The sequence below is a fragment of the Oncorhynchus tshawytscha genome, unplaced genomic scaffold, assembly GCF_018296145.1.
Source record: "Oncorhynchus tshawytscha isolate Ot180627B unplaced genomic scaffold, Otsh_v2.0 Un_contig_2517_pilon_pilon, whole genome shotgun sequence".
NCBI lineage: Eukaryota > Metazoa > Chordata > Actinopteri > Salmoniformes > Salmonidae > Oncorhynchus > Oncorhynchus tshawytscha.
In genome coordinates, this window is record NW_024609398.1 from 1 (window position 1) to 26,210 (window position 26,210).

At 49.9% G+C, this 26,210-nt stretch overlaps 9 protein-coding genes and 1 pseudogene across 9 annotated transcripts; all 10 read left to right on the forward strand.

Moving 5' to 3' along the window:
* Positions 1-1,866: 1,866 nt before the first annotated feature.
* LOC121844732 lies at positions 1,867-12,742 on the forward strand. Its single transcript, XM_042315152.1, has 5 exons — positions 1,867-2,215; positions 2,963-2,973; positions 3,959-3,965; positions 6,675-7,024; positions 12,202-12,742. The coding sequence occupies exons 1-5, from the start codon at positions 1,881-1,883 to the stop codon at positions 12,525-12,527; spliced, it is 1,029 nt and encodes a 342-aa protein (XP_042171086.1). The 5' UTR covers positions 1,867-1,880; the 3' UTR covers positions 12,528-12,742.
* LOC121844729 (histone H2B) lies at positions 2,783-3,313 on the forward strand. The gene has a single exon (XM_042315148.1). The coding sequence runs from the start codon at positions 2,836-2,838 to the stop codon at positions 3,208-3,210; it is 375 nt and encodes a 124-aa protein (XP_042171082.1). The 5' UTR covers positions 2,783-2,835; the 3' UTR covers positions 3,211-3,313.
* On the forward strand, positions 4,430-5,209 carry LOC121844714 (histone H1). The gene has a single exon (XM_042315136.1). The coding sequence runs from the start codon at positions 4,526-4,528 to the stop codon at positions 5,147-5,149; it is 624 nt and encodes a 207-aa protein (XP_042171070.1). The 5' UTR covers positions 4,430-4,525; the 3' UTR covers positions 5,150-5,209.
* Positions 5,673-6,269, forward strand: LOC121844722 (histone H2A). Its single transcript, XM_042315142.1, has one exon. The coding sequence runs from the start codon at positions 5,825-5,827 to the stop codon at positions 6,209-6,211; it is 387 nt and encodes a 128-aa protein (XP_042171076.1). The 5' UTR covers positions 5,673-5,824; the 3' UTR covers positions 6,212-6,269.
* A 339-nt stretch (positions 12,743-13,081) lies between the features above and the next one.
* LOC121844731 (histone H2B) lies at positions 13,082-13,613 on the forward strand. The gene has a single exon (XM_042315150.1). It carries the CDS (start codon positions 13,130-13,132, stop codon positions 13,502-13,504), a length of 375 nt encoding a protein of 124 aa, XP_042171084.1. The 5' UTR covers positions 13,082-13,129; the 3' UTR covers positions 13,505-13,613.
* Positions 13,614-14,747: 1,134 nt separating this feature from the next.
* LOC121844719 (histone H1-like) lies at positions 14,748-15,527 on the forward strand. Its single transcript, XM_042315140.1, has one exon. It carries the CDS (start codon positions 14,842-14,844, stop codon positions 15,460-15,462), a length of 621 nt encoding a protein of 206 aa, XP_042171074.1. The 5' UTR covers positions 14,748-14,841; the 3' UTR covers positions 15,463-15,527.
* A 427-nt stretch (positions 15,528-15,954) lies between these two features.
* LOC121844724 (histone H2A) lies at positions 15,955-16,570 on the forward strand. The gene has a single exon (XM_042315144.1). It carries the CDS (start codon positions 16,126-16,128, stop codon positions 16,510-16,512), a length of 387 nt encoding a protein of 128 aa, XP_042171078.1. The 5' UTR covers positions 15,955-16,125; the 3' UTR covers positions 16,513-16,570.
* Positions 16,571-16,918: 348 nt separating this feature from the next.
* Positions 16,919-23,119, forward strand: LOC121844735 (histone H3-like). The gene is made up of 2 exons (XM_042315155.1): positions 16,919-17,323; positions 22,496-23,119. Exons 1-2 carry the CDS (start codon positions 16,993-16,995, stop codon positions 22,819-22,821), a joined length of 657 nt encoding a protein of 218 aa, XP_042171089.1. The 5' UTR covers positions 16,919-16,992; the 3' UTR covers positions 22,822-23,119.
* A 250-nt stretch (positions 23,120-23,369) lies between these two features.
* Positions 23,370-23,909, forward strand: LOC121844728 (histone H2B). The gene has a single exon (XM_042315147.1). It carries the CDS (start codon positions 23,423-23,425, stop codon positions 23,795-23,797), a length of 375 nt encoding a protein of 124 aa, XP_042171081.1. The 5' UTR covers positions 23,370-23,422; the 3' UTR covers positions 23,798-23,909.
* Positions 23,910-25,012: 1,103 nt separating this feature from the next.
* Positions 25,013-26,171, forward strand: LOC121844718 (annotated as a pseudogene).
* Positions 26,172-26,210: the final 39 nt, after the last annotated feature.

Here is a 26,210-nt window from a genome sequence, read left to right on the forward strand (position 1 = left end):
CCATGTGTAAGTCTGTGTCGTTGTATGTGTCGAACTGAAGTTGTTCTCAACTTACCTGCCTACCTGGTTAAATAAAGGTGCAAAAAAAATGTGGCTATTTGATTAGGACTTTTCCTCTATGTGTCGCAACCCATTTCCACTTTGTGTCCCCGTTAGGGAGCTGTCATTTATGCTGCAGGCTAATTACTACCAATGTCATTGTGGTCCAAGTTCAACTCCTAGCCTATACGGTGTGGTAACAAGGCCCTCTGTTATTTGTTGTTGTACTCTGCATGTGAAGTATCTGCACTGTAGCCTATAGGCTGCTTGATAATAGGGGAACGCAAGCAGTTGAAGGGAACAAGTGGCAGAGTCTAACCTGCTGTTGAACACAAACTCCCAGTCCTATGATGTTGCTCTGTGAAGGAGGTTAGCTTTTCAGCATTCAATTCCTGGCAGCCTTCTTCTCCCTGGTTGATTTGTGAATGTGAGTGATTAGAGAATGTTTGGCTTGGGTATCCAAGGTGTTTGCGATTGTTGAGGACCAGTGTTCCGAGGGGCTGACTGTGACATCATAAAGCGGAATGTAGTTAGTGTGATGTTTGAGGGATTCCAATTCAGTCCGTTGCGCCCTTCCAGGCAGTGCAGTTGTGCTTCAAGTGTGCTCTCTGTGTGATGACTTGTTGTGCCTACACGGAGTTGAGCTACGAACGGAGGTGACATTTGGGGTAAGCCTAAGCCTTTTCGTAACCTTAACCTATTTCTTCTAACTTGCTAAGACAACGTGCTTTGATGACACTAGCTGCATCCCAGCTAGTTGAACGCGTCAGTCGTTCTCCTAAAAGGCAACCTCTGTTGCTCGATGTACTAAACCGAGGGCCGGCAGCCACTAAGTACAGGTAAGAGACAATTATGGGAACAATAGGTTGTAAGATGAAACCTAGTCACATCTGAGATGTGAATCAACTGCACCGATTGATCAATCGCCAGTATGTATGTGTGCCCTTGGGCCTCATTTGTCCCCTTTGAAATGACCTGTTGACATCATTCGATGCAACATCTGAGGCTATCTGGCCTATAAAGGATCCACCTCATACCACTATTTCCGTAATATAAGGCTATGTTATTGGTTTTTGAAAAAAGTACCATACAATATTTGCACATCCCGATCACCACTGTACGCATAGGAAAACGATCCCTTTATTGTGTGTGTGTTGGGTGGGTGTCTGAGGAATGTTTTACAGCGTTTCAGCTTGCAGAGGTATCACCACCCTTCCCATGGCCACCTGGATCCTGTCTAGGGAAGAAAAAGAAGAATGATGTTATTACATGGCCTTCAAGAGCTACATGACTGCTGAGGTGACATTACGGACCCCTTAGGATTTGTGGCGTTCCTTGTGTATTTGTTTCCCGTATGTTCCACTTCGTTTCTCCTTTGTACTTGTGACACTATTTGAGGTTGTAACAACGCCTATCTCTATTAGGTGTGACTGGCAACTGCAGTGGGTTGAATCCTACTAGTTCAGTGTTTCCCAACTCCAGGCAGGGGTAGAGTAGCCATTTTTGTTGTAGCCCTGGAGAGGCACAGCTGATTGAAAGAGTTGAATCAGGTGCAACAAAAACAACAACAAGAAGAACAACACCAAATCAATGTGAAGAGTGGGACACAGATTAGTAGTGGATCCCCCAGTTGTCACAGTTGGGCCTTGTGTTCAACATAGCTCAGTATTTGAGTGTGTTTCCCGCGCATGTAAGTAGCTTTCATTTCTTCTTCCTCCATAGTTCCCTACAACGAACGCCCTCCCCTTGCAGCAGAGGCCAGGCAAAAGCGCGCGCTTTCTGTGCCACTGGCTTCAATCAGGTCCACCAAACGCAGATAATAAGAGCACCAAGCACAAAAAATGATGTCATTAATTCACTTGAACTCAGCTAGCGAACACACGATGTCTGGAAGAGGTAAAGGCGGCAAGGGACTCGGAAAAGGAGGCGCCAAGCGTCACCGTAAGGTTCTCCGCGATAACATCCAGGGAATCACCAAGCCCGCCATTCGCCGTCTGGCTCGCCGTGGCGGCGTGAAGCGTATCTCCGGCCTGATCTACGAGGAGACCCGCGGTGTCCTGAAGGTGTTCCTTGAGAACGTGATCCGTGACGCCGTCACCTACACCGAGCACGCCAAGAGGAAGACCGTTACGGCCATGGACGTGGTCTACGCTCTGAAACGCCAGGGACGCACCCTGTACGGTTTCGGCGGTTAAACGCACTCTTCTCGGAACGTCAACATCCCGACTTGAACCCAAAGGCTCTTTTAAGAGCCACCCACATCCGCTTCAAAAGGGCCAAATCCATTGTCGTATTAAACCATGAGCCACTCTTGAGTGGACAGGGAGGGAGTGTTAAATGACAGGACGCTATGTTCAGCGCAGGCTTTGCGTACAGTCGTATTAAACCATGAGCCACTCTTGAGTGGACAGGGAGGGAGTGTTCATGAAAGGAGGCTAAATTCAGTGCAGGCTTTGCGTACAGTCGTATTACGAGACACCCGAAATAAAGGCACCACGGCTGGGAAATCCCCACCAAGTCTGGCCATTGCATGGATCTTTTTTTGAAACACACCATTCCCCACCAGTGACAGAGCATAGGCTATGGAATAAGGGGGACAGGTCTTTGTTAGGGAAGCAAGCCTCTGAGTGGAAGGCTCTTATGCGCGCTCAGCTCCACTGGGCAAATGGCAGGGGCGCCTATGAGAAAGCAGGGGTGTGTCCACGGCCGGCGAATTAGCTTAGCTTCGTCTTCATAAGAGGGAAAGGGCTCTCCACCCCCTCATTCGTTTGTGAGAAGCAACGAGACATCAGCATCATGCCCGAGCCAGCAAAGTCCGCGCCCAAGAAGGGCTCCAAGAAAGCCGTCACCAAGACCGCAGGGAAAGGCGGCAAGAAACGCCGAAAGTCGAGGAAGGAGAGCTACGCCATTTACGTGTACAAAGTCCTGAAGCAGGTCCACCCCGATACCGGCATCTCCTCCAAGGCCATGGGAATCATGAACTCGTTCGTGAACGACATCTTCGAGCGTATCGCCGGAGAGTCGTCTCGCCTGGCCCACTACAACAAGCGTTCCACCATCACCTCCAGGGAGATCCAGACCGCAGTGCGCCTGCTGCTCCCCGGAGAGCTGGCCAAGCACGCAGTGTCCGAGGGCACCAAGGCCGTGACCAAGTACACCAGCTCCAAATAAACAGCGCATTTGGAGTGCTGTAGTAACCCAAAGGCTCTTTTAAGAGCCACCCACCCTGTCAGTGAAAAAAGCAAATCCATGTGTGTGTGTGTGTGTGTGTGGAGGACATGTTGTGTCCAATTGGGGGAATAAATGATGCTGACATGAGCAGGGTAGGAAGGAATGTGTGCATGCCAGATAGACACAGTGAGTGGGATTCCACTCGTGCTCCGATGACTGGAGCCTGTATCACTTTAGGCCGAAGCAGGGACCCTCTGCACACATGAACAACAGTCTCAGAGCAAGTGACGTGACCGATTGAAACTAGCCGTTCCACCTGTACAAGAGGAGGAGGAGGAGGAGGAGAGCCTCCAAATCGCTCTCTCTAGGCCTATATCAGGGCGAACAAGCACATGGGGCGCCAGCCTCCATAGCGCCGGCCGCACAACACAGCCCAGCCAGACACCAAGACCCACAGACACAAAGACCGGCACGAGTCACGCTGCGGAGTCAAGCGAGGGAGAAGGGCACAAGCCTATCTCTGCCTGTTCACAGACAAGGTGACCTCACCTCATCTGCTTTTGAAAGAGACACACAGAGAGAGACAGAGACTACCTAGCAGAAGAAAAAAACACACACTGTGCACAAAGAGCAGGCTCCAAATCCAACTAAAGGACGAATAAAACATCACACACAGTGTATTATTTCCTGTGCCTCCTGGACACATGACGAATACAACGTGAAACTAGTCTCAGCCAGGCCTCACAAGTGCATGTGTTTTAAGGTCCCCAAAAGAGCTCTCCTTTAAAACACCAAGGAGCACATCAGGGGACGCCAAACCATTTGATTCCCTTGCCAGACATCTCGGCTCACTCCACAATCAATGGTGCTCGCAATCGGATGCACTTTTAGGCCATTTAGGAGACAAATAGCACAGGAAAAGCAGTGCGCACCGCTCCACCCGACAGTCGAACGGTGAGGTTTTGAGCGAGTCGCAGCAAAATGCACGGGGCTTCTGCAGCCCACATGACTTTATTCTGAACGGACACAAGTCTGCTCGCTGGGCCGTTCGCTTTTGGGCCAAAAACACGGCTCCGTCGGTGACTTTTGGCCCGATATTGGCGACCAGAAAACACAAGTGAAAGAGCATTTGGCCAGCCCGGAGAAGCCGAGCTGGGTGGCTTGAGTCTACATGGTTCTCATGTCGCGTTTAAGGCCAGCCCCCTGCACGGTGTGGAGCTTCAATAGCGCAGAGCAGCGTCTACAGCAAAGTACTCCTCCTCACAGACTACCGTAGTGTTGTAAGTGTGTGTGTTTACCGGACCGAACGACAGACATGGCAGAAGTCGCACCAGCACCCGCCGCCGCCGCGCCGGCCAAGGCACCCAAGAAGAAGGCAGCAGCCAAGCCCAAGAAAGCGGGACCCAGCGTAGGCGAGCTCATCGTCAAGGCGGTGTCCGCCTCCAAGGAGAGGAGCGGCGTGTCCCTGGCCGCGCTCAAGAAGTCTCTGGCGGCAGGCGGCTACGACGTGGAGAAGAACAACTCCCGTGTCAAGATCGCCGTCAAGAGCCTCGTCACCAAGGGCACCCTGGTCCAGACCAAGGGCACCGGTGCCTCCGGCTCCTTCAAGCTCAACAAGAAGGCCGTCGAGGCAAAGAAGCCCGCCAAGAAAGCCGCAGCCCCCAAAGCTAAGAAGGTGGCCGCCAAGAAGCCCGCCGCCGCCAAGAAGCCCAAGAAGGTAGCAGCCAAGAAGGCCGTGGCCGCAAAGAAGTCCCCCAAGAAGGCCAAGAAGCCCGCTACACCCAAAAAGGCCGCCAAGAGCCCAAAGAAGGTGAAGAAGCCCGCCGCAGCGGCCAAGAAAGCGGCCAAGAGCCCCAAGAAGGCTACCAAGGCAGCGAAGCCCAAAGCCGCCAAACCCAAGGCAGCCAAGGCCAAGAAGGCAGCCCCCAAGAAGAAGTAAACCTATTCCAAACAGTGTTCTTTCTACTCGACACATGTTGTTACCACAAAAGGCTCTTTTAAGAGCCACCCACCTCTTTCCATAAAAGCGCATGTCATTCCATGTACGTCCTACCTACCTGTGGTGCAAAAGAAATGAAATGAATGACTTTTACGCACCACATGTTCGAGTGGCTAAATGGCTTTACATTTGTCACTCAAGAGTGCAGCACCCTCAGCAATCAACATTGTTGTGATATGTGTTAGAATTCGCATGTCACATTCATCCTGATAATAAGAGGAATACACACTATCTATAGTGGGTTGGACAGCAGCCATTTGTATTATGAGCCACTCTCGAATTGATTGATACATGTTTCAGTGATTTGAGTTGTCACTTTGGCGCTCCCGCCAACGAGAAAAAGTAACAAAAGTCGGAGGGAAACAGAGTAGCCTAGCCCTTGTCACTCTGCTGCCTGCCTGCCTGCCTGCCTGCCTGCCTGCGGGCGGGCGGGCGGGTGGTTGGGTGGGGGCGGGCTTAGGGCTGACTTGTCTGTCTGTCCCTCCCTCACTCCAATTGGATAAGGGCACACCGGTCCGGTGGCCAATCGATGCCTCTTGTGGCGAGGTATAAGTACGGCTCTCGAGGTGGCCAGCGCCTCATTCAGACTTTCTGTGACATACTGAAGCTACCAAAATGAGCGGAAGAGGCAAAACCGGAGGCAAGGCCAGGGCGAAGGCAAAGACACGTTCATCCCGTGCCGGGCTCCAGTTCCCCGTGGGCCGTGTGCACAGGCTGCTGCGCAAAGGCAACTACGCCGAGCGTGTGGGCGCTGGCGCACCAGTCTACCTGGCCGCAGTGCTCGAGTACCTGACTGCTGAGATCCTGGAGTTGGCCGGAAACGCTGCCCGTGACAACAAGAAGACTCGTATCATCCCCCGTCACCTGCAGCTGGCAGTCCGTAACGACGAGGAGCTGAACAAACTGCTTGGCGGCGTGACCATCGCTCAGGGTGGTGTTCTGCCCAACATCCAGGCAGTGCTGCTCCCCAAGAAGACTGAGAAGGCCGTCAAAGCCAAGTAAAATCGCTGGTGCGGCTGCAACTTGACTACTCAACCCCCAAAGGCTCTTTTAAGAGCCAACCACCTAGCTCAGCAAAAGCGCAAAGTGTCCTTTCTATGCCTGGCCAACTATTTGGCGTGTTTGTTAGATACACACACACATATACACGGCACAGTATCAAGTGCCCACATGAGGCCTAAATGAAGAATAACAAGTACTAGGCTAGAATGAGAGAGCATTATTGCGCGTAAAGTGTAACGTTGCTCGCGGCCCTAACAAAAGACCCAAGCGCGCCTCGGCGAGGGAGGGGGTTGCATTTTGGGGCGTCACGGAGAGGCCGAGCCTCCCGTCCAATGGGCGGCGGAGGAGGCCTCCGCAACGGGCCAATCAGGGCGGTGCGGAGATGGTGACCAATCAGCAGACGCCGCTGCCGGCTTTATAAACTTCACATAGGCATTTGGAGGCTATACTCCGACTGTGAAAGAAGGAAGCTAGCTAGCGCCATGGCCAGAACCAAGCAAACCGCTCGCAAATCCACCGGTGGCAAAGCACCCAGGAAGCAGCTCGCCACCAAGGCTGCGCGCAAGAGCGCCCCGGCCACCGGCGGCGTGAAGAAGCCTCACCGTTACAGGCCCGGCACCGTGGCTCTTAGAGAGATCCGTCGTTACCAGAAGTCCACTGAGCTGCTGATCCGCAAACTGCCTTTCCAGCGCCTGGTGCGAGAAATTGCCCAGGACTTTAAGACCGACCTGCGCTTCCAGAGTTCCGCAGTGATGGCCCTGCAGGAGGCAAGCGAGGCTTACCTGGTCGGCCTGTTCGAGGACACCAACCTGTGCGCAATCCACGCCAAGAGGGTGACCATCATGCCCAAGGACATCCAGCTGGCCCGTCGTATTCGCGGAGAGCGCGCATAAACGATGACCTGATCTCCAAAATCCCCCAAAGGCTCTTTTAAGAGCCACCTCCATATTTCAGTCAAAAAGGCACAATTGTTCCATTTGTATACGCCCCTTTCCCACCGTGTTCCCTGCTCTGGAGTCCCTACAGACCGTGGTTCGATTCCAGGCTGTATCACCACCGGCCGTGATTGTAAATAAGTTGGTTCTTAACTGACTTGAGTCGTTTCAATAACGCTCTCTATATGTGATTAGATGTATGCCTAGAGTAGAAGAGGGGAAAAATACAGTAGCAGTAATGAGTGATAGTAATGATATAGGGCAAAAAGTGGCAAAAATGGTCACTAATGTAGCTAAGAACAACTGACTTAGAAAGTCCCATGTTGCAGTGCCGCTGATGAGAGGGGAAAAGTTTACCGTGGAGCACGGAGGCCATCTAGTGGTTAAACGCGGGTACTGTCAGCGTGTGAGCACGTCATAGTGGCTCCCTATTGGTATTTGATCTTCAGGCCAGCGTTTCCCAAACTCGGTCCTCGGGTCCCCAAGTGGGGCACGTTGTGTTTTTTCGAATCCAATTGCTCTTGGAATGTAACATGCTCGAGTATGTCTTTTCCTTTGTGAAAATGGCCATTCAATCATTTCTGGGCCATGTGACATTCCTCGATGGCAAAAAAATCCAGGCTGATCCGATCATTACAACGTTAGCTGTGTGCACCCCATAATTCATGCGATTGACTAAGCTATTGAAAGTCAAATGCTATATCTCTGTCCAGCGCAAGTGAAAGGTGGTCGAAAAAAGTGGTACCAACGTTTTGGTTGAAGGTACAGGAAATGTTGTAGGCCACCAAATTAGACGTGATATTATTAAGTCGCCCTTTTGTGCTTGTTTGTGTGAGTGCATAGGTAAGTTGTTTCGATATGGTGGAATAAATGGAGAAATGAAAGGAATGTATTTAGTGGGATGAATTGAGTGTGCGATTGAATATTCCAATGCCATACCCATTGTTAGTCCTTTAGACTAGATCCGACATCCCTTAAGAGAAAAGGTATCAGGACAGCAGGAATCAATAGATGTAATCATCAAGGGCTTGCAAAAGAGCTGTTACTACGTAACAGGGCACAAGCAGCCGGGATGATTGCCCTATTAGTAGTTGACCAATTACAAAATAGCAATCACCAATGCAGGCAGGTACGTGTTGATTGCTGCATTGGCTTCGTAAATAGGCTTCATAAAGAACTAAATGGCTCAGCACATGACATGTGTTTGCCAGTGGAGAATATTTGATACCACTGACTCCCGTTGAGTAGAGTCGTGTGTCTTTGTGGCGTGATTTGAAGTCGACTTCTGATGTGGGATTTAGTTCATTTTTAAAAGAAGATTTGCTGAGGAATCGAAATGATAAGACAAAGTAAAGGCCCTAAATACAGGCTGCCAGTTAAATGCAGCAATGACACGGCTAAAGTGTGTCATTGCCGGACCAAAGAGCAGGAATTGTCTGCTGTTGCATTTTCACTCATGAGACAGGTAATAGCGGAGCTCCGTGGTGCTGAAAAGGACAGCGCCCCTGGCCATTTGCCAAAGCCTATTTCCCGTTGGAGGGATTCTTGACATGCTATAGGCACAGCAGTTCAGTACACCCCTCACCCAACAGACCCCTTCCTGTAATTGGTCCCAGAATCATCCACTTGATTCCCGAACACCAACCGATTCTCGGGGTGCATTGGTGTAAAATGTGGTCGTCGAGATAAAGTTGTATAGGCTACATGGGGTAATGGCATCTGGAGCTTTTTTTTTTTTTTGGAGCTACCTACACCAGTAGGTAGGGGAGCTTACAGATAAAGAGTGCACTAGGCTAGAGAGAAAAGTAGCATTAAGTTTTTCATAAAGTAGGTCAATGTAACTTACCCTCTTTTGATACTTGAGAAACATGATGTCCAAATCTGCAAGAAGCAAAGCAGCAGAAAATCATCAGGTGAACAAAAGCGTTAAGTGAATATGATTTAAGAGCAGTCAAATGAAGTAATAGTGACATATATTGTAAGAAATGAAATCTACCATGTGAACATTGCATTGTGGCTTTAGAAGAGCATGTATTTGTAGATGAATGAGAGATTAGGTTTGGTTACAAAGTAACTGTATAATTTGAGGTACTCTACATGAGCATGTGTTTGCCTATTTGATGATCTGTTGTAGTTAATTTGATTTTGACCACGTACTTGTTGTGACAATTGCATCAGGTTGAGGGAGAAATGCTCTGTGTGGCTATTGTGAGTGGCACTTCTGATCCAGCAGGTGGTGTTAAGATCCCTTCCTATGTGGCTTGAATGATGAGATAGTGTTGGCAAAATGACTTGTGGTCCAGCGGGTGGCGGTGAAATGCCTCCCTATCTATATGACTTGACCTATTCCTTTGACATTGTTCACTTGATTGGAGATGATTCCGGTCTTCTGCATGTCTTCCTTCCTGTTTTGCCATGTGGGTTCCACGGAGGTGTGTGTTTTTGTTAGATAACACTGGGCACATTCCTAACGTGGAGGTCGTTTGCATAGCTCATGTCATGTGGATATATAAAGTATTGTATTGTAAGGTATGTTAGTCTACGGACGGTCTGACATTGCTCGTCCATATATTGATGTATTCCAATTCCAATTGGGGGTATTGTGTGGAATGTTGGAACATGGTTCGATCTTACTTGTTAGACTTGACTGTGCTGTTGGAGCTAGTAACACAAGCATTTCTGCTAAACAGGTGTATGTATGTCTCTGTAGTCACCCTCAAAACCAAATTTTTCTTTGGGCGCCTCTCCTTCCAGTTCTCTGCTGCCAATGACTGGAAGGAAGTACAAAAATCTCTGAAACTGGAAACACTTATCTCCCTCACTAGCTTTAAGCACCAACTGTCAGAGCAGCTCACAGATTACTGCACCTGTACATAGCCCACCTATAATTTAGGCCAAACAACTACCTCTTTCCCTACTGTATATAATTAATTACTTCATTTTGCTCCTTTGCACCCCAGTATTTTTATTTCTACTTTGCACATTTCTTCCATTGCAAATGTACCATTCCAGTGTTTTACTTGCTATATTGTATTTACTTTGCCACCATGGCCTTTTCTTGCCTTTACCTCCCTTATCTCACCTCATTTGCTCACATCGTATATAGACTTGTTTATACTGTATTATTGACTGTATGTTTGTTTTACTCCATGTGTAAGTCTGTGTCGTTGTATGTGTCGAACTGAAGTTGTTCTCAACTTGCCTACCTGGTTAAATAAAGGTGCAAAAAAAAATGTGGCTATTTGATTAGGACTTTTCCTCTATGTGTCGCAACCCATTTCCACTTTGTGTCCCCGTTAGGGAGCTGTCATTTATGCTGCAGGCTAATTACTACCAATGTCATTGTGGTCCAAGTTCAACTCCTAGCCTATACGGTGTGGTAACAAGGCCCTCTGTTATTTGTTGTTGTACTCTGCATGTGAAGTATCTGCACTGTAGCCTATAGGCTGCTTGATAATAGGGGAACGCAAGCAGTTGAAGGGAACAAGTGGCAGAGTCTAACCTGCTGTTGAACACAAACTCCCAGTCCTATGATGTTGCTCTGTGAAGGAGGTTAGCTTTTCAGCATTCAATTCCTGGCAGCCTTCTTCTCCCTGGTTGATTTGTGAATGTGAGTGATTAGAGAATGTTTGGCTTGGGTATCCAAGGTGTTTGCGATTGTTGAGGACCAGTGTTCCGAGGGGCTGACTGTGACATCATAAAGCGGAATGTAGTTAGTGTGATGTTTGAGGGATTCCAATTCAGTCCGTTGCGCCCTTCCAGGCAGTGCAGTTGTGCTTCAAGTGTGCTCTCTGTGTGATGACTTGTTGTGCCTACACGGAGTTGAGCTACGAACGGAGGTGACATTTGGGGTAAGCCTAAGCCTTTTCGTAACCTTAACCTATTTCTTCTAACTTGCTAAGACAACGTGCTTTGATGACACTAGCTGCATCCCAGCTAGTTGAACGCTTGTCAGTCGTTCTCCTAAAAGGCAACCTCTGTTGCTCGATGTACTAAACCGAGGGCCGGCAGCCACTAAGTACAGGTAAGAGACAATTATGGGAACAATAGGTTGTAAGATGAAACCTAGTCACATCTGAGATGTGAATCAACTGCACCGATTGATCAATCGCCAGTATGTATGTGTGCCCTTGGGCCTCATTTGTCCCCTTTGAAATGACCTGTTGACATCATTCGATGCAACATCTGAGGCTATCTGGCCTATAAAGGATCCACCTCATACCACTATTTCCGTAATATAAGGCTATGTTATTGGTTTTTGAAAAAGTACCATACAATATTTGCACATCCCGATCACCACTGTACGCATAGGAAAACGATCCCTTTATTGTGTGTGTGTTGGGTGGGTGTCTGAGGAATGTTTTACAGCGTTTCAGCTTGCAGAGGTATCACCACCCTTCCCATGGCCACCTGGATCCTGTCTAGGGAAGAAAAAGAAGAATGATGTTATTACATGGCCTTCAAGAGCTACATGACTGCTGAGGTGACATTACGGACCCCTTAGGATTTGTGGCGTTCCTTGTGTATTTGTTTCCCGTATGTTCCACTTCGTTTCTCCTTTGTACTTGTGACACTATTTGAGGTTGTAACAACGCCTATCTCTATTAGGTGTGACTGGCAACTGCTGGGTTGTTGAATCCTACTAGTTCAGTGTTTCCCAACTCCAGGCAGGGGTAGAGTAGCCATTTTTGTTGTAGCCCTGGAGAGGCACAGCTGATTGAAAGAGTTGAATCAGGTGCAACAAAAACAACAACAAGAAGAACAACACCAAATCAATGTGAAGAGTGGGACACAGATTAGTAGTGGATCCCCCAGTTGTCACAGTTGGGCCTTGTGTTCAACATAGCTCAGTATTTGAGTGTGTTTCCCGCGCATGTAAGTAGCTTTCATTTCTTCTTCCTCCATAGTTCCCTACAACGAACGCCCTCCCCTTTGCAGCAGAGGCCAGGCAAAAGCGCGCGCTTTCTGTGCCACTGGCTTCAATCAGGTCCACCAAACGCAGATAATAAGAGCACCAAGCACAAAAAATGATGTCATTAATTCACTTGAACTCAGCTAGCGAACACACGATGTCTGGAAGAGGTAAAGGCGGCAAGGGACTCGGAAAAGGAGGCGCCAAGCGTCACCGTAAGGTTCTCCGCGATAACATCCAGGGAATCACCAAGCCCGCCATTCGCCGTCTGGCTCGCCGTGGCGGCGTGAAGCGTATCTCCGGCCTGATCTACGAGGAGACCCGCGGTGTCCTGAAGGTGTTCCTTGAGAACGTGATCCGTGACGCCGTCACCTACACCGAGCACGCCAAGAGGAAGACCGTTACGGCCATGGACGTGGTCTACGCTCTGAAACGCCAGGGACGCACCCTGTACGGTTTCGGCGGTTAAACGCACTCTTCTCGGAACGTCAACATCCCGACTTGAACCCAAAGGCTCTTTTAAGAGCCACCCACATCCGCTTCAAAAGGGCCAAATCCATTGTCGTATTAAACCATGAGCCACTCTTGAGTGGACAGGGAGGGAGTGTTAAATGACAGGACGCTATGTTCAGCGCAGGCTTTGCGTACAGTCGTATTAAACCATGAGCCACTCTTGAGTGGACAGGGAGGGAGTGTTCATGAAAGGAGGCTAAATTCAGTGCAGGCTTTTTGCGTACAGTCGTATTACGAGACACCCGAAATAAAGGCACCACGGCTGGGAAATCCCCACCAAGTCTGGCCATTGCATGGATCTTTTTTTGAAACACACCATTCCCCACCAGTGACAGAGCATAGGCTATGGAATAAGGGGGACAGGTCTTTGTTAGGGAAGCAAGCCTCTGAGTGGAAGGCTCTTATGCGCGCTCAGCTCCACTGGGCAAATGGCAGGGGCGCCTATGAGAAAGCAGGGGTGTGTCCACGGCCGGCGAATTAGCTTAGCTTCGTCTTCATAAGAGGGAAAGGGCTCTCCACCCCTCATTCGTTTGTGAGAAGCAACGAGACATCAGCATCATGCCCGAGCCAGCAAAGTCCGCGCCCAAGAAGGGCTCCAAGAAAGCCGTCACCAAGACCGCAGGGAAAGGCGGCAAGAAACGCCGAAAGTCGAGGAAGGAGAGCTACGCCATTTACGTGTACAAAGTCCTGAAGCAGGTCCACCCCGATACCGGCATCTCCTCCAAGGCCATGGGAATCATGAACTCGTTCGTGAACGACATCTTCGAGCGTATCGCCGGAGAGTCGTCTCGCCTGGCCCACTACAACAAGCGTTCCACCATCACCTCCAGGGAGATCCAGACCGCAGTGCGCCTGCTGCTCCCCGGAGAGCTGGCCAAGCACGCAGTGTCCGAGGGCACCAAGGCCGTGACCAAGTACACCAGCTCCAAATAAACAGCGCATTTGGAGTGCTGTAGTAACCCAAAGGCTCTTTTAAGAGCCACCCACCCTGTCAGTGAAAAAAGCAAATCCATGTGTGTGTGTGTGTGTGTGGAGGACATGTTGTGTCCAATTGGGGGAGGGGAGGGGGGGGGAATAAATGATGCTGACATGAGCAGGGTAGGAAGGAATGTGTGCATGCCAGATAGACACAGTGAGTGGGATTCCACTCGTGCTCCGATGACTGGAGCCTGTATCACTTTAGGCCGAAGCAGGGACCCTCTGCACACATGAACAACAGTCTCAGAGCAAGTGACGTGACCGATTGAAACTAGCCGTTCCACCTGTACAAGAGGAGGAGGAGGAGGAGAGCCTCCAAATCGCTCTCTCTAGGCCTATATCAGGGCGAACAAGCACATGGGGCGCCAGCCTCCATAGCGCCGGCCGCACAACACAGCCCAGCCAGACACCAAGACCCACAGACACAAAGACCGGCACGAGTCACGCTGCGGAGTCAAGCGAGGAAGGACTGCGAGGGAGAAGGGCACAAGCCTATCTCTGCCTGTTCACAGACAAGGTGACCTCACCTCATCTGCTTTTGAAAGAGACACACAGAGAGAGACAGAGACTACCTAGCAGAAGAAAAAAACACACACTGTGCACAAAGAGCAGGCTCCAAATCCAACTAAAGGACGAATAAAACATCACACACAGTGTATTATTTCCTGTGCCTCCTGGACACATGACGAATACAACGTGAAACTAGTCTCAGCCAGGCCTCACAAGTGCATGTGTTTTAAGGTCCCCAAAAGAGCTCTCCTTTAAAACACCAAGGAGCACATCAGGGGACGCCAAACCATTTGATTCCCTTGCCAGACATCTCGGCTCACTCCACAATCAATGGTGCTCGCAATCGGATGCACTTTTAGGCCATTTAGGAGACAAATAGCACAGGAAAAGCAGTGCGCACCGCTCCACCCGACAGTCGAACGGTGAGGTTTTGAGCGAGTCGCAGCAAAATGCACGGGGCTTCTGCAGCCCACATGACTTTATTCTGAACGGACACAAGTCTGCTCGCTGGGCCGTTCGCTTTTGGGCCAAAAACACGGCTCCGTCGGTGACTTTTGGCCCGATATTGGCGACCAGAAAACACAAGTGAAAGAGCATTTGGCCAGCCCGGAGAAGCCGAGCTGGGTGGCTTGAGTCTACATGGTTCTCATGTCGCGTTTAAGGCCAGCCCCTGCACGGTGTGGAGCTTCAATAGCGCAGAGCAGCGTCTACAGCAAAGTACTCCTCCTCACAGACTACCGTAGTGTTGTAAGTGTGTGTGTTTACCGGACCGAACGACAGACATGGCAGAAGTCGCACCAGCACCCGCCGCCGCCCCGGCCAAGGCACCCAAGAAGAAGGCAGCAGCCAAGCCCAAGAAAGCGGGACCCAGCGTAGGCGAGCTCATCGTCAAGGCGGTGTCCGCCTCCAAGGAGAGGAGCGGCGTGTCCCTGGCCGCGCTCAAGAAGTCTCTGGCGGCAGGCGGCTACGACGTGGAGAAGAACAACTCCCGTGTCAAGATCGCCGTCAAGAGCCTCGTCACCAAGGGCACCCTGGTCCAGACCAAGGGCACCGGTGCCTCCGGCTCCTTCAAGCTCAACAAGAAGGCCGTCGAGGCAAAGAAGCCCGCCAAGAAAGCCGCAGCCCCCAAAGCTAAGAAGGTGGCCGCCAAGAAGCCCGCCGCCGCCAAGAAGCCCAAGAAGGTAGCAGCCAAGAAGGCCGTGGCCGCAAAGAAGTCCCCCAAGAAGGCCAAGAAGCCCGCTACACCCAAAAAGGCCGCCAAGAGCCCAAAGAAGGTGAAGAAGCCCGCCGCAGCGGCCAAGAAAGCGGCCAAGAGCCCCAAGAAGGCTACCAAGGCAGCGAAGCCCAAAGCCGCCAAACCCAAGGCAGCCAAGGCCAAGAAGGCAGCCCCCAAGAAGAAGTAAACCTATTCCAAACAGTGTTCTTTCTACTCGACACATGTTGTTACCACAAAAGGCTCTTTTAAGAGCCACCCACCTCTTTCCATAAAAGCGCATGTCATTCCATGTACGTCCTACCTACCTGTGGTGCAAAAGAAATGAAATGAATGACTTTTACGCACCACATGTTCGAGTGGCTAAATGGCTTTACATTTGTCACTCAAGAGTGCAGCACCCTCAGCAATCAACATTGTTGTGATATGTGTTAGAATTCGCATGTCACATTCATCCTGATAATAAGAGGAATACACACTATCTATAGTGGGTTGGACAGCAGCCATTTGTATTATGAGCCACTCTCGAATTGATTGATACATGTTTCAGTGATTTGAGTTGTCACTTTGGCGCTCCCGCCAACGAGAAAAAGTAACAAAATTCGGAGGGAAACGGAGTAGCCTAGCCCTTGTCACTCTGCTGCCTGCCTGCCTGCCTGCCTGCGGGCGGGCGGGTGGTTGGGTGGGGGCGGGCTTAGGGCTGACTTGTCTGTCTGTCCCTCCCTCACTCCAATTGGATAAGGGCACACCGGTCCGGTGGCCAATCGATGCCTCTTGTGGCGAGGTATAAGTACGGCTCTCGAGGTGGCCAGCGCCTCATTCAGACTTTCTGTGACATACTGAAGCTACCAAAATGAGCGGAAGAGGCAAAACCGGAGGCAAGGCCAGGGCGAAGGCAAAGACACGTTCATCCCGTGCCGGGCTCCAGTTCCCCGTGGGCCGTGTGCACAGGCTGCTGCGCAAAGGCAACTACGCCGAGCGTGTGGGCGCTGGCGCACCAGTCTACCTGGCCGCAGTGCTCGAGTACCTGACTGCTGAGATCCTGGAGTTGGCCGGAAACGCTGCCCGTGACAACAAGAAGACTCGTATCATCCCCCGTCACCTGCAGCTGGCAGTCCGTAACGACGAGGAGCTGAACAAACTGCTTGGCGGCGTGACCATCGCTCAGGGTGGTGTTCTGCCCAACATCCAGGCAGTGCTGCTCCCCAAGAAGACTGAGAAGGCCGTCAAAGCCAAGTAAAATCGCTGGTGCGGCTGCAACTTGACTACTCAACCCCCAAAGGCTCTTTTAAGAGCCAACCACCTAGCTCAGCAAAAGCGCAAAGTGTCCTTTCTATGCCTGGCCAACTATTTGGCGTGTTTGTTAGATACACACACACATATACACGGCACAGTATCAAGTGCCCACATGAGGCCTAAATGAAGAATAACAAGTACTAGGCTAGAATGAGAGAGCATTATTGCGTAAAGTGTAACGTTGCTCGCGGCCCTAACAAAAGACCCAAGCGCGCCTCGGCGAGGGAGGGGGTTGCATTTTGGGGCGTCACGGAGAGGCCGAGCCTCCCGTCCAATGGGCGGCGGAGGAGGCCTCCGCAACGGGCCAATCAGGGCGGTGCGGAGATGGTGACCAATCAGCAGACGCCGCTGCCGGCTTTATAAACTTCACATAGGCATTTGGAGGCTATACTCCGACTGTGAAAGAAGGAAGCTAGCTAGCGCCATGGCCAGAACCAAGCAAACCGCTCGCAAATCCACCGGTGGCAAAGCACCCAGGAAGCAGCTCGCCACCAAGGCTGCGCGCAAGAGCGCCCCGGCCACCGGCGGCGTGAAGAAGCCTCACCGTTACAGGCCCGGCACCGTGGCTCTTAGAGAGATCCGTCGTTACCAGAAGTCCACTGAGCTGCTGATCCGCAAACTGCCTTTCCAGCGCCTGGTGCGAGAAATTGCCCAGGACTTTAAGACCGACCTGCGCTTCCAGAGTTCCGCAGTGATGGCCCTGCAGGAGGCAAGCGAGGCTTACCTGGTCGGCCTGTTCGAGGACACCAACCTGTGCGCAATCCACGCCAAGAGGGTGACCATCATGCCCAAGGACATCCAGCTGGCCCGTCGTATTCGCGGAGAGCGCGCATAAACGATGACCTGATCTCCAAAATCCCCCAAAGGCTCTTTTAAGAGCCACCTCCATATTTCAGTCAAAAAGGCACAATTGTTCCATTTGTATACGCCCCTTTCCCACCGTGTTCCCTGCTCTGGAGTCCCTACAGACCGTGGTTCGATTCCAGGCTGTATCACCACCGGCCGTGATTGTAAATAAGAGTTGGTTCTTAACTGACTTGAGTCGTTTCAATAACGCTCTCTATATGTGATTAGATGTATGCCTAGAGTAGAAGAGGGGAAAAATACAGTAGCAGTAATGAGTGATAGTAATGATATAGGGCAAAAAGTGGCAAAAATGGTCACTAATGTAGCTAAGAACAACTGACTTAGAAAGTCCCATGTTGCAGTGCCGCTGATGAGAGGGGAAAAGTTTACCGTGGAGCACGGAGGCCATCTAGTGGTTAAACGCGGGTACTGTCAGCGTGTGAGCACGTCATAGTGGCTCCCTATTGGTATTTGATCTTCAGGCCAGCGTTTCCCAAACTCGGTCCTCGGGTCCCCAAGTGGGGCACGTTGTGTTTTTTCGAATCCAATTGCTCTTGGAATGTAACATGCTCGAGTATGTCTTTTCCTTTGTGAAAATGGCCATTCAATCATTTCTGGGCCATGTGACATTCCTCGATGGCAAAATCCAGGCTGATCCGATCATTACAACGTTAGCTGTGTGCACCCCATAATTCATGCGATTGACTAAGCTATTGAAAGTCAAATGCTATATCTCTGTCCAGCGCAAGTGAAAGGTGGTCGAAAAAAGTGGTACCAACGTTTTGGTTGAAGGTACAGGAAATGTTGTAGGCCACCAAATTAGACGTGATATTATTAAGTCGCCCTTTTGTGCTTGTTTGTGTGAGTGCATAGGTAAGTTGTTTCGATATGGTGGAATAAATGGAGAAATGAAAGGAATGTATTTAGTGGGATGAATTGAGTGTGCGATTGAATATTCCAATGCCATACCCATTGTTAGTCCTTTAGACTAGATCCGACATCCCTTAAGAGAAAAGGTATCAGGACAGCAGGAATCAATAGATGTAATCATCAAGGGCTTGTGCAAAAGAGCTGTTACTACGTAACAGGGCACAAGCAGCCGGGATGATTGCCCTATTAGTAGTTGACCAATTACAAAATAGCAATCACCAATGCAGGCAGGTACGTGTTGATTGCTGCATTGGCTTCGTAAATAGGCTTCATAAAGAACTAAATGGCTCAGCACATGACACCTTCACAGTGGAGAATATTTGATACCACTGACTCCCGTTGAGTAGAGTCGTGTGTCTTTGTGGCGTGATTTGAAGTCGACTTCTGATGTGGGATTTAGTTCATTTTTAAAAGAAGATTTGCTGAGGAATCGAAATGATAAGACAAAGTAAAGGCCCTAAATACAGGCTGCCAGTTAAATGCAGCAATGACACGGCTAAAGTGTGTCATTGCCGGACCAAAGAGCAGGAATTGTCTGCTGTTGCATTTTCACTCATGAGACAGGTAATAGCGGAGCTCCGTGGTGCTGAAAAGGACAGCGCCCCTGGCCATTTGCCAAAGCCTATTTCCCGTTGGAGGGATTCTTGACATGCTATAGGCACAGCAGTTCAGTACACCCCTCACCCAACAGACCCCTTCCTGTAATTGGTCCCAGAATCATCCACTTGATTCCCGAACACCAACCGATTCTCGGGGTGCATTGGTGTAAAATGTGGTCGTCGAGATAAAGTTGTATAGGCTACATGGGGTAATGGCATCTGGAGCTTTTTTTTTTGGAGCTACCTACACCAGTAGGTAGGGGAGCTTACAGATAAAGAGTGCACTAGGCTAGAGAGAAAAGTAGCATTAAGTTTTTCATAAAGTAGGTCAATGTAACTTACCCTCTTTTGATACTTGAGAAACATGATGTCCAAATCTGCAAGAAGCAAAGCAGCAGAAAATCATCAGGTGAACAAAAGCGTTAAGTGAATATGATTTAAGAGCAGTCAAATGAAGTAATAGTGACATATATTGTAAGAAATGAAATCTACCATGTGAACATTGCATTGTGGCTTTAGAAGAGCATGTATTTGTAGATGAATGAGAGATTAGGTTTGGTTACAAAGTAACTGTATAATTTGAGGTACTCTACATGAGCATGTGTTTGCCTATTTGATGATCTGTTGTAGTTAATGTTTGATTTTGACCACGTACTTGTTGTGACAATTGCATCAGGTTGGGAGAAATGCTCTGTGTGGCTATTGTGAGTGGCACTTCTGATCCAGCAGGTGGTGTTAAGATCCCTTCCTATGTGGCTTGAATGATGAGATAGTGTTGGCAAAATGACTTGTGGTCCAGCGGGTGGCGGTGAAATGCCTCCCTATCTATATGACTTGACCTATTCCTTTGACATTGTTCACTTGATTGGAGATGATTCCGGTCTTCTGCATGTCTTCCTTCCTGTTTTGCCATGTGGGTTCCACGGAGGTGTGTGTTTTTGTTAGATAACACTGGGCACATTCCTAACGTGGAGGTCGTTTGCATAGCTCATGTCATGTGGATATATAAAGTATTGTATTGTAAGGTATGTTAGTCTACGGACGGTCTGACATTGCTCGTCCATATATTGATGTATTCCAATTCCAATTGGGGGTATTGTGTGGAATGTTGGAACATGGTTCGATCTTACTTGTTAGACTTGACTGTGCTGTTGGAGCTAGTAACACAAGCATTTCTTAAACAGGTGTATGTATGTCTCTGTAGTCACCCTCAAAACCAAATTTTTCTTTGGGCGCCTCTCCTTCCAGTTCTCTGCTGCCAATGACTGGAAGGAAGTACAAAAATCTCTGAAACTGGAAACACTTATCTCCCTCACTAGCTTTAAGCACCAACTGTCAGAGCAGCTCACAGATTACTGCACCTGTACATAGCCCACCTATAATTTAGGCCAAACAACTACCTCTTTCCCTACTGTATATAATTAATTACTTCATTTTGCTCCTTTGCACCCCAGTATTTTTATTTCTACTTTGCACATTTCTTCCATTGCAAATGTACCATTCCAGTGTTTTACTTGCTATATTGTATTTACTTTGCCACCATGGCCTTTTCTTGCCTTTACCTCCCTTATCTCACCTCATTTGCTCACATCGTATATAGACTTGTTTATACTGTATTATTGACTGTATGTTTGTTTTACTCCATGTGTAAGTCTGTGTCGTTGTATGTGTCGAACTGAAGTTGTTCTCAACTTACCTGCCTACCTGGTTAAATAAAGGTGCAAAAAAAAAAATGTGGCTATTTGATTAGGACTTTTCCTCTATGTGTCGCAACCCATTTCCACTTTGTGTCCCCGTTAGGGAGCTGTCATTTATGCTGCAGGCTAATTACTACCAATGTCATTGTGGTCCAAGTTCAACTCCTAGCCTATACGGTGTGGTAACAAGGCCCTCTGTTATTTGTTGTTGTACTCTGCATGTGAAGTATCTGCACTGTAGCCTATAGGCTGCTTGATAATAGGGGAACGCAAGCAGTTGAAGGGAACAAGTGGCAGAGTCTAACCTGCTGTTGAACACAAACTCCCAGTCCTATGATGTTGCTCTGTGAAGGAGGTTAGCTTTTCAGCATTCAATTCCTGGCAGCCTTCTTCTCCCTGGTTGATTTGTGAATGTGAGTGATTAGAGAATGTTTGGCTTGGGTATCCAAGGTGTTTGCGATTGTTGAGGACCAGTGTTTCCGAGGGACTGTGACATCATAAAGCGGAATGTAGTTAGTGTGATGTTTGAGGGATTCCAATTCAGTCCGTTGCGCCCTTCCAGGCAGTGCAGTTGTGCTTCAAGTGTGCTCTCTGTGTGATGACTTGTTGTGCCTACACGGAGTTGAGCTACGAACGGAGGTGACATTTGGGGTAAGCCTAAGCCTTTTCGTAACCTTAACCTATTTCTTCTAACTTGCTAAGACAACGTGCTTTGATGACACTAGCTGCATCCCAGCTAGTTGAACGCTTGTCAGTCGTTCTCCTAAAAGGCAACCTCTGTTGCTCGATGTACTAAACCGAGGGCCGGCAGCCACTAAGTACAGGTAAGAGACAATTATGGGAACAATAGGTTGTAAGATGAAACCTAGTCACATCTGAGATGTGAATCAACTGCACCGATTGATCAATCGCCAGTATGTATGTGTGCCCTTGGGCCTCATTTGTCCCCTTTGAAATGACCTGTTGACATCATTCGATGCAACATCTGAGGCTATCTGGCCTATAAAGGATCCACCTCATACCACTATTTCCGTAATATAAGGCTATGTTATTGGTTTTTGAAAAAAGTACCATACAATATTTGCACATCCCGATCACCACTGTACGCATAGGAAAACGATCCCTTTATTGTGTGTGTGTTGGGTGGGTGTCTGAGGAATGTTTTACAGCGTTTCAGCTTGCAGAGGTATCACCACCCTTCCCATGGCCACCTGGATCCTGTCTAGGGAAGAAAAAGAAGAATGATGTTATTACATGGCCTTCAAGAGCTACATGACTGCTGAGGTGACATTACGGACCCCTTAGGATTTGTGGCGTTCCTTGTGTATTTGTTTCCCGTATGTTCCACTTCGTTTCTCCTTTGTACTTGTGACACTATTTGAGGTTGTAACAACGCCTATCTCTATTAGGTGTGACTGGCAACTGCAGTGGGTTGAATCCTACTAGTTCAGTGTTTCCCAACTCCAGGCAGGGGTAGAGTAGCCATTTTTGTTGTAGCCCTGGAGAGGCACAGCTGATTGAAAGAGTTGAATCAGGTGCAACAAAAACAACAACAAGAAGAACAACACCAAATCAATGTGAAGAGTGGGACACAGATTAGTAGTGGATCCCCCAGTTGTCACAGTTGGGCCTTGTGTTCAACATAGCTCAGTATTTGAGTGTGTTTCCCGCGCATGTAAGTAGCTTTCATTTCTTCTTCCTCCATAGTTCCCTACAACGAACGCCCTCCCCTTTGCAGCAGAGGCCAGGCAAAAGCGCGCGCTTTCTGTGCCACTGGCTTCAATCAGGTCCACCAAACGCAGATAATAAGAGCACCAAGCACAAAAAATGATGTCATTAATTCACTTGAACTCAGCTAGCGAACACACGATGTCTGGAAGAGGTAAAGGCGGCAAGGGACTCGGAAAAGGAGGCGCCAAGCGTCACCGTAAGGTTCTCCGCGATAACATCCAGGGAATCACCAAGCCCGCCATTCGCCGTCTGGCTCGCCGTGGCGGCGTGAAGCGTATCTCCGGCCTGATCTACGAGGAGACCCGCGGTGTCCTGAAGGTGTTCCTTGAGAACGTGATCCGTGACGCCGTCACCTACACCGAGCACGCCAAGAGGAAGACCGTTACGGCCATGGACGTGGTCTACGCTCTGAAACGCCAGGGACGCACCCTGTACGGTTTCGGCGGTTAAACGCACTCTTCTCGGAACGTCAACATCCCGACTTGAACCCAAAGGCTCTTTTAAGAGCCACCCACATCCGCTTCAAAAGGGCCAAATCCATTGTCGTATTAAACCATGAGCCACTCTTGAGTGGACAGGGAGGGAGTGTTAAATGACAGGACGCTATGTTCAGCGCAGGCTTTGCGTACAGTCGTATTAAACCATGAGCCACTCTTGAGTGGACAGGGAGGGAGTGTTCATGAAAGGAGGCTAAATTCAGTGCAGGCTTTGCGTACAGTCGTATTACGAGACACCCGAAATAAAGGCACCACGGCTGGGAAATCCCCACCAAGTCTGGCCATTGCATGGATCTTTTTTTGAAACACACCATTCCCCACCAGTGACAGAGCATAGGCTATGGAATAAGGGGGACAGGTCTTTGTTAGGGAAGCAAGCCTCTGAGTGGAAGGCTCTTATGCGCGCTCAGCTCCACTGGGCAAATGGCAGGGGCGCCTATGAGAAAGCAGGGGTGTGTCCACGGCCGGCGAATTAGCTTAGCTTCGTCTTCATAAGAGGGAAAGGGCTCTCCACCCCCTCATTCGTTTGTGAGAAGCAACGAGACATCAGCATCATGCCCGAGCCAGCAAAGTCCGCGCCCAAGAAGGGCTCCAAGAAAGCCGTCACCAAGACCGCAGGGAAAGGCGGCAAGAAACGCCGAAAGTCGAGGAAGGAGAGCTACGCCATTTACGTGTACAAAGTCCTGAAGCAGGTCCACCCCGATACCGGCATCTCCTCCAAGGCCATGGGAATCATGAACTCGTTCGTGAACGACATCTTCGAGCGTATCGCCGGAGAGTCGTCTCGCCTGGCCCACTACAACAAGCGTTCCACCATCACCTCCAGGGAGATCCAGACCGCAGTGCGCCTGCTGCTCCCCGGAGAGCTGGCCAAGCACGCAGTGTCCGAGGGCACCAAGGCCGTGACCAAGTACACCAGCTCCAAATAAACAGCGCATTTGGAGTGCTGTAGTAACCCAAAGGCTCTTTTAAGAGCCACCCACCCTGTCAGTGAAAAAAGCAAATCCATGTGTGTGTGTGTGTGTGTGTGTGTGGAGGACATGTTGTGTCCAATTGGGGGGGGGGAATAAATGATGCTGACATGAGCAGGGTAGGAAGGAATGTGTGCATGCCAGATAGACACAGTGAGTGGGATTCCACTCGTGCTCCGATGACTGGAGCCTGTATCACTTTAGGCCGAAGCAGGGACCCTCTGCACACATGAACAACAGTCTCAGAGCAAGTGACGTGACCGATTGAAACTAGCCGTTCCACCTGTACAAGAGGAGGAGGAGGAGGAGGAGGAGAGCCTCCAAATCGCTCTCTCTAGGCCTATATCAGGGCGAACAAGCACATGGGGCGCCAGCCTCCATAGCGCCGGCCGCACAACACAGCCCAGCCAGACACCAAGACCCACAGACACAAAGACCGGCACGAGTCACGCTGCGGAGTCAAGCGAGGGAGAAGGGCACAAGCCTATCTCTGCCTGTTCACAGACAAGGTGACCTCACCTCATCTGCTTTTGAAAGAGACACACAGAGAGAGACAGAGACTACCTAGCAGAAGAAAAAAACACACACTGTGCACAAAGAGCAGGCTCCAAATCCAACTAAAGGACGAATAAAACATCACACACAGTGTATTATTTCCTGTGCCTCCTGGACACATGACGAATACAACGTGAAACTAGTCTCAGCCAGGCCTCACAAGTGCATGTGTTTTAAGGTCCCCAAAAGAGCTCTCCTTTAAAACACCAGAGCACATCAGGGGACGCCAAACCATTTGATTCCCTTGCCAGACATCTCGGCTCACTCCACAATCAATGGTGCTCGCAATCGGATGCACTTTTAGGCCATTTAGGAGACAAATAGCACAGGAAAAGCAGTGCGCACCGCTCCACCCGACAGTCGAACGGTGAGGTTTTGAGCGAGTCGCAGCAAAATGCACGGGGCTTCTGCAGCCCACATGACTTTATTCTGAACGGACACAAGTCTGCTCGCTGGGCCGTTCGCTTTTGGGCCAAAAACACGGCTCCGTCGGTGACTTTTGGCCCGATATTGGCGACCAGAAAACACAAGTGAAAGAGCATTTGGCCAGCCCGGAGAAGCCGAGCTGGGTGGCTTGAGTCTACATGGTTCTCATGTCGCGTTTAAGGCCAGCCCCTGCACGGTGTGGAGCTTCAATAGCGCAGAGCAGCGTCTACAGCAAAGTACTCCTCCTCACAGACTACCGTAGTGTTGTAAGTGTGTGTGTTTACCGGACCGAACGACAGACATGGCAGAAGTCGCACCAGCACCCGCCGCCGCCGCGCCGGCCAAGGCACCCAAGAAGAAGGCAGCAGCCAAGCCCAAGAAAGCGGGACCCAGCGTAGGCGAGCTCATCGTCAAGGCGGTGTCCGCCTCCAAGGAGAGGAGCGGCGTGTCCCTGGCCGCGCTCAAGAAGTCTCTGGCGGCAGGCGGCTACGACGTGGAGAAGAACAACTCCCGTGTCAAGATCGCCGTCAAGAGCCTCGTCACCAAGGGCACCCTGGTCCAGACCAAGGGCACCGGTGCCTCCGGCTCCTTCAAGCTCAACAAGAAGGCCGTCGAGGCAAAGAAGCCCGCCAAGAAAGCCGCAGCCCCCAAAGCTAAGAAGGTGGCCGCCAAGAAGCCCGCCGCCGCCAAGAAGCCCAAGAAGGTAGCAGCCAAGAAGGCCGTGGCCGCAAAGAAGTCCCCCAAGAAGGCCAAGAAGCCCGCTACACCCAAAAAGGCCGCAGAGCCCAAAGAAGGTGAAGAAGCCCGCCGCAGCGGCCAAGAAAGCGGCCAAGAGCCCCAAGAAGGCTACCAAGGCAGCGAAGCCCAAAGCCGCCAAACCCAAGGCAGCCAAGGCCAAGAAGGCAGCCCCCAAGAAGAAGTAAACCTATTCCAAACAGTGTTCTTTCTACTCGACACATGTTGTTACCACAAAAGGCTCTTTTAAGAGCCACCCACCTCTTTCCATAAAAGCGCATGTCATTCCATGTACGTCCTACCTACCTGTGGTGCAAAAGAAATGAAATGAATGACTTTTACGCACCACATGTTCGAGTGGCTAAATGGCTTTACATTTGTCACTCAAGAGTGCAGCACCCTCAGCAATCAACATTGTTGTGATATGTGTTAGAATTCGCATGTCACATTCATCCTGATAATAAGAGGAATACACACTATCTATAGTGGGTTGGACAGCAGCCATTTGTATTATGAGCCACTCTCGAATTGATTGATACATGTTTCAGTGATTTGAGTTGTCACTTTGGCGCTCCCGCCAACGAGAAAAAGTAACAAAATTCGGAGGGAAACGGAGTAGCCTAGCCCTTGTCACTGCCTGCCTGCCTGCCTGCCT

Coding starts and splice junctions, on each gene's coding strand:
- LOC121844735 (XM_042315155.1), top strand. CDS start 16,993: ATGGCCAGAACCAAGCAAACCGCTCGCAAATCCACCGGTGGCAAAGCA. Junction 17,324..22,495: donor GTTCGAGGACACCAACCTGT/GCGCAATCCACG, acceptor ACTTGAACTCAG/CTAGCGAACACACGATGTCT.
- LOC121844719 (XM_042315140.1), top strand. CDS start 14,842: ATGGCAGAAGTCGCACCAGCACCCGCCGCCGCCCCGGCCAAGGCACCC.
- LOC121844722 (XM_042315142.1), top strand. CDS start 5,825: ATGAGCGGAAGAGGCAAAACCGGAGGCAAGGCCAGGGCGAAGGCAAAG.
- LOC121844729 (XM_042315148.1), top strand. CDS start 2,836: ATGCCCGAGCCAGCAAAGTCCGCGCCCAAGAAGGGCTCCAAGAAAGCC.
- LOC121844714 (XM_042315136.1), top strand. CDS start 4,526: ATGGCAGAAGTCGCACCAGCACCCGCCGCCGCCGCGCCGGCCAAGGCA.
- LOC121844732 (XM_042315152.1), top strand. CDS start 1,881: ATGATGTCATTAATTCACTTGAACTCAGCTAGCGAACACACGATGTCT. Junction 7,025..12,201: donor GTTCGAGGACACCAACCTGT/GCGCAATCCACG, acceptor ACTTGAACTCAG/CTAGCGAACACACGATGTCT.
- LOC121844724 (XM_042315144.1), top strand. CDS start 16,126: ATGAGCGGAAGAGGCAAAACCGGAGGCAAGGCCAGGGCGAAGGCAAAG.
- LOC121844731 (XM_042315150.1), top strand. CDS start 13,130: ATGCCCGAGCCAGCAAAGTCCGCGCCCAAGAAGGGCTCCAAGAAAGCC.
- LOC121844728 (XM_042315147.1), top strand. CDS start 23,423: ATGCCCGAGCCAGCAAAGTCCGCGCCCAAGAAGGGCTCCAAGAAAGCC.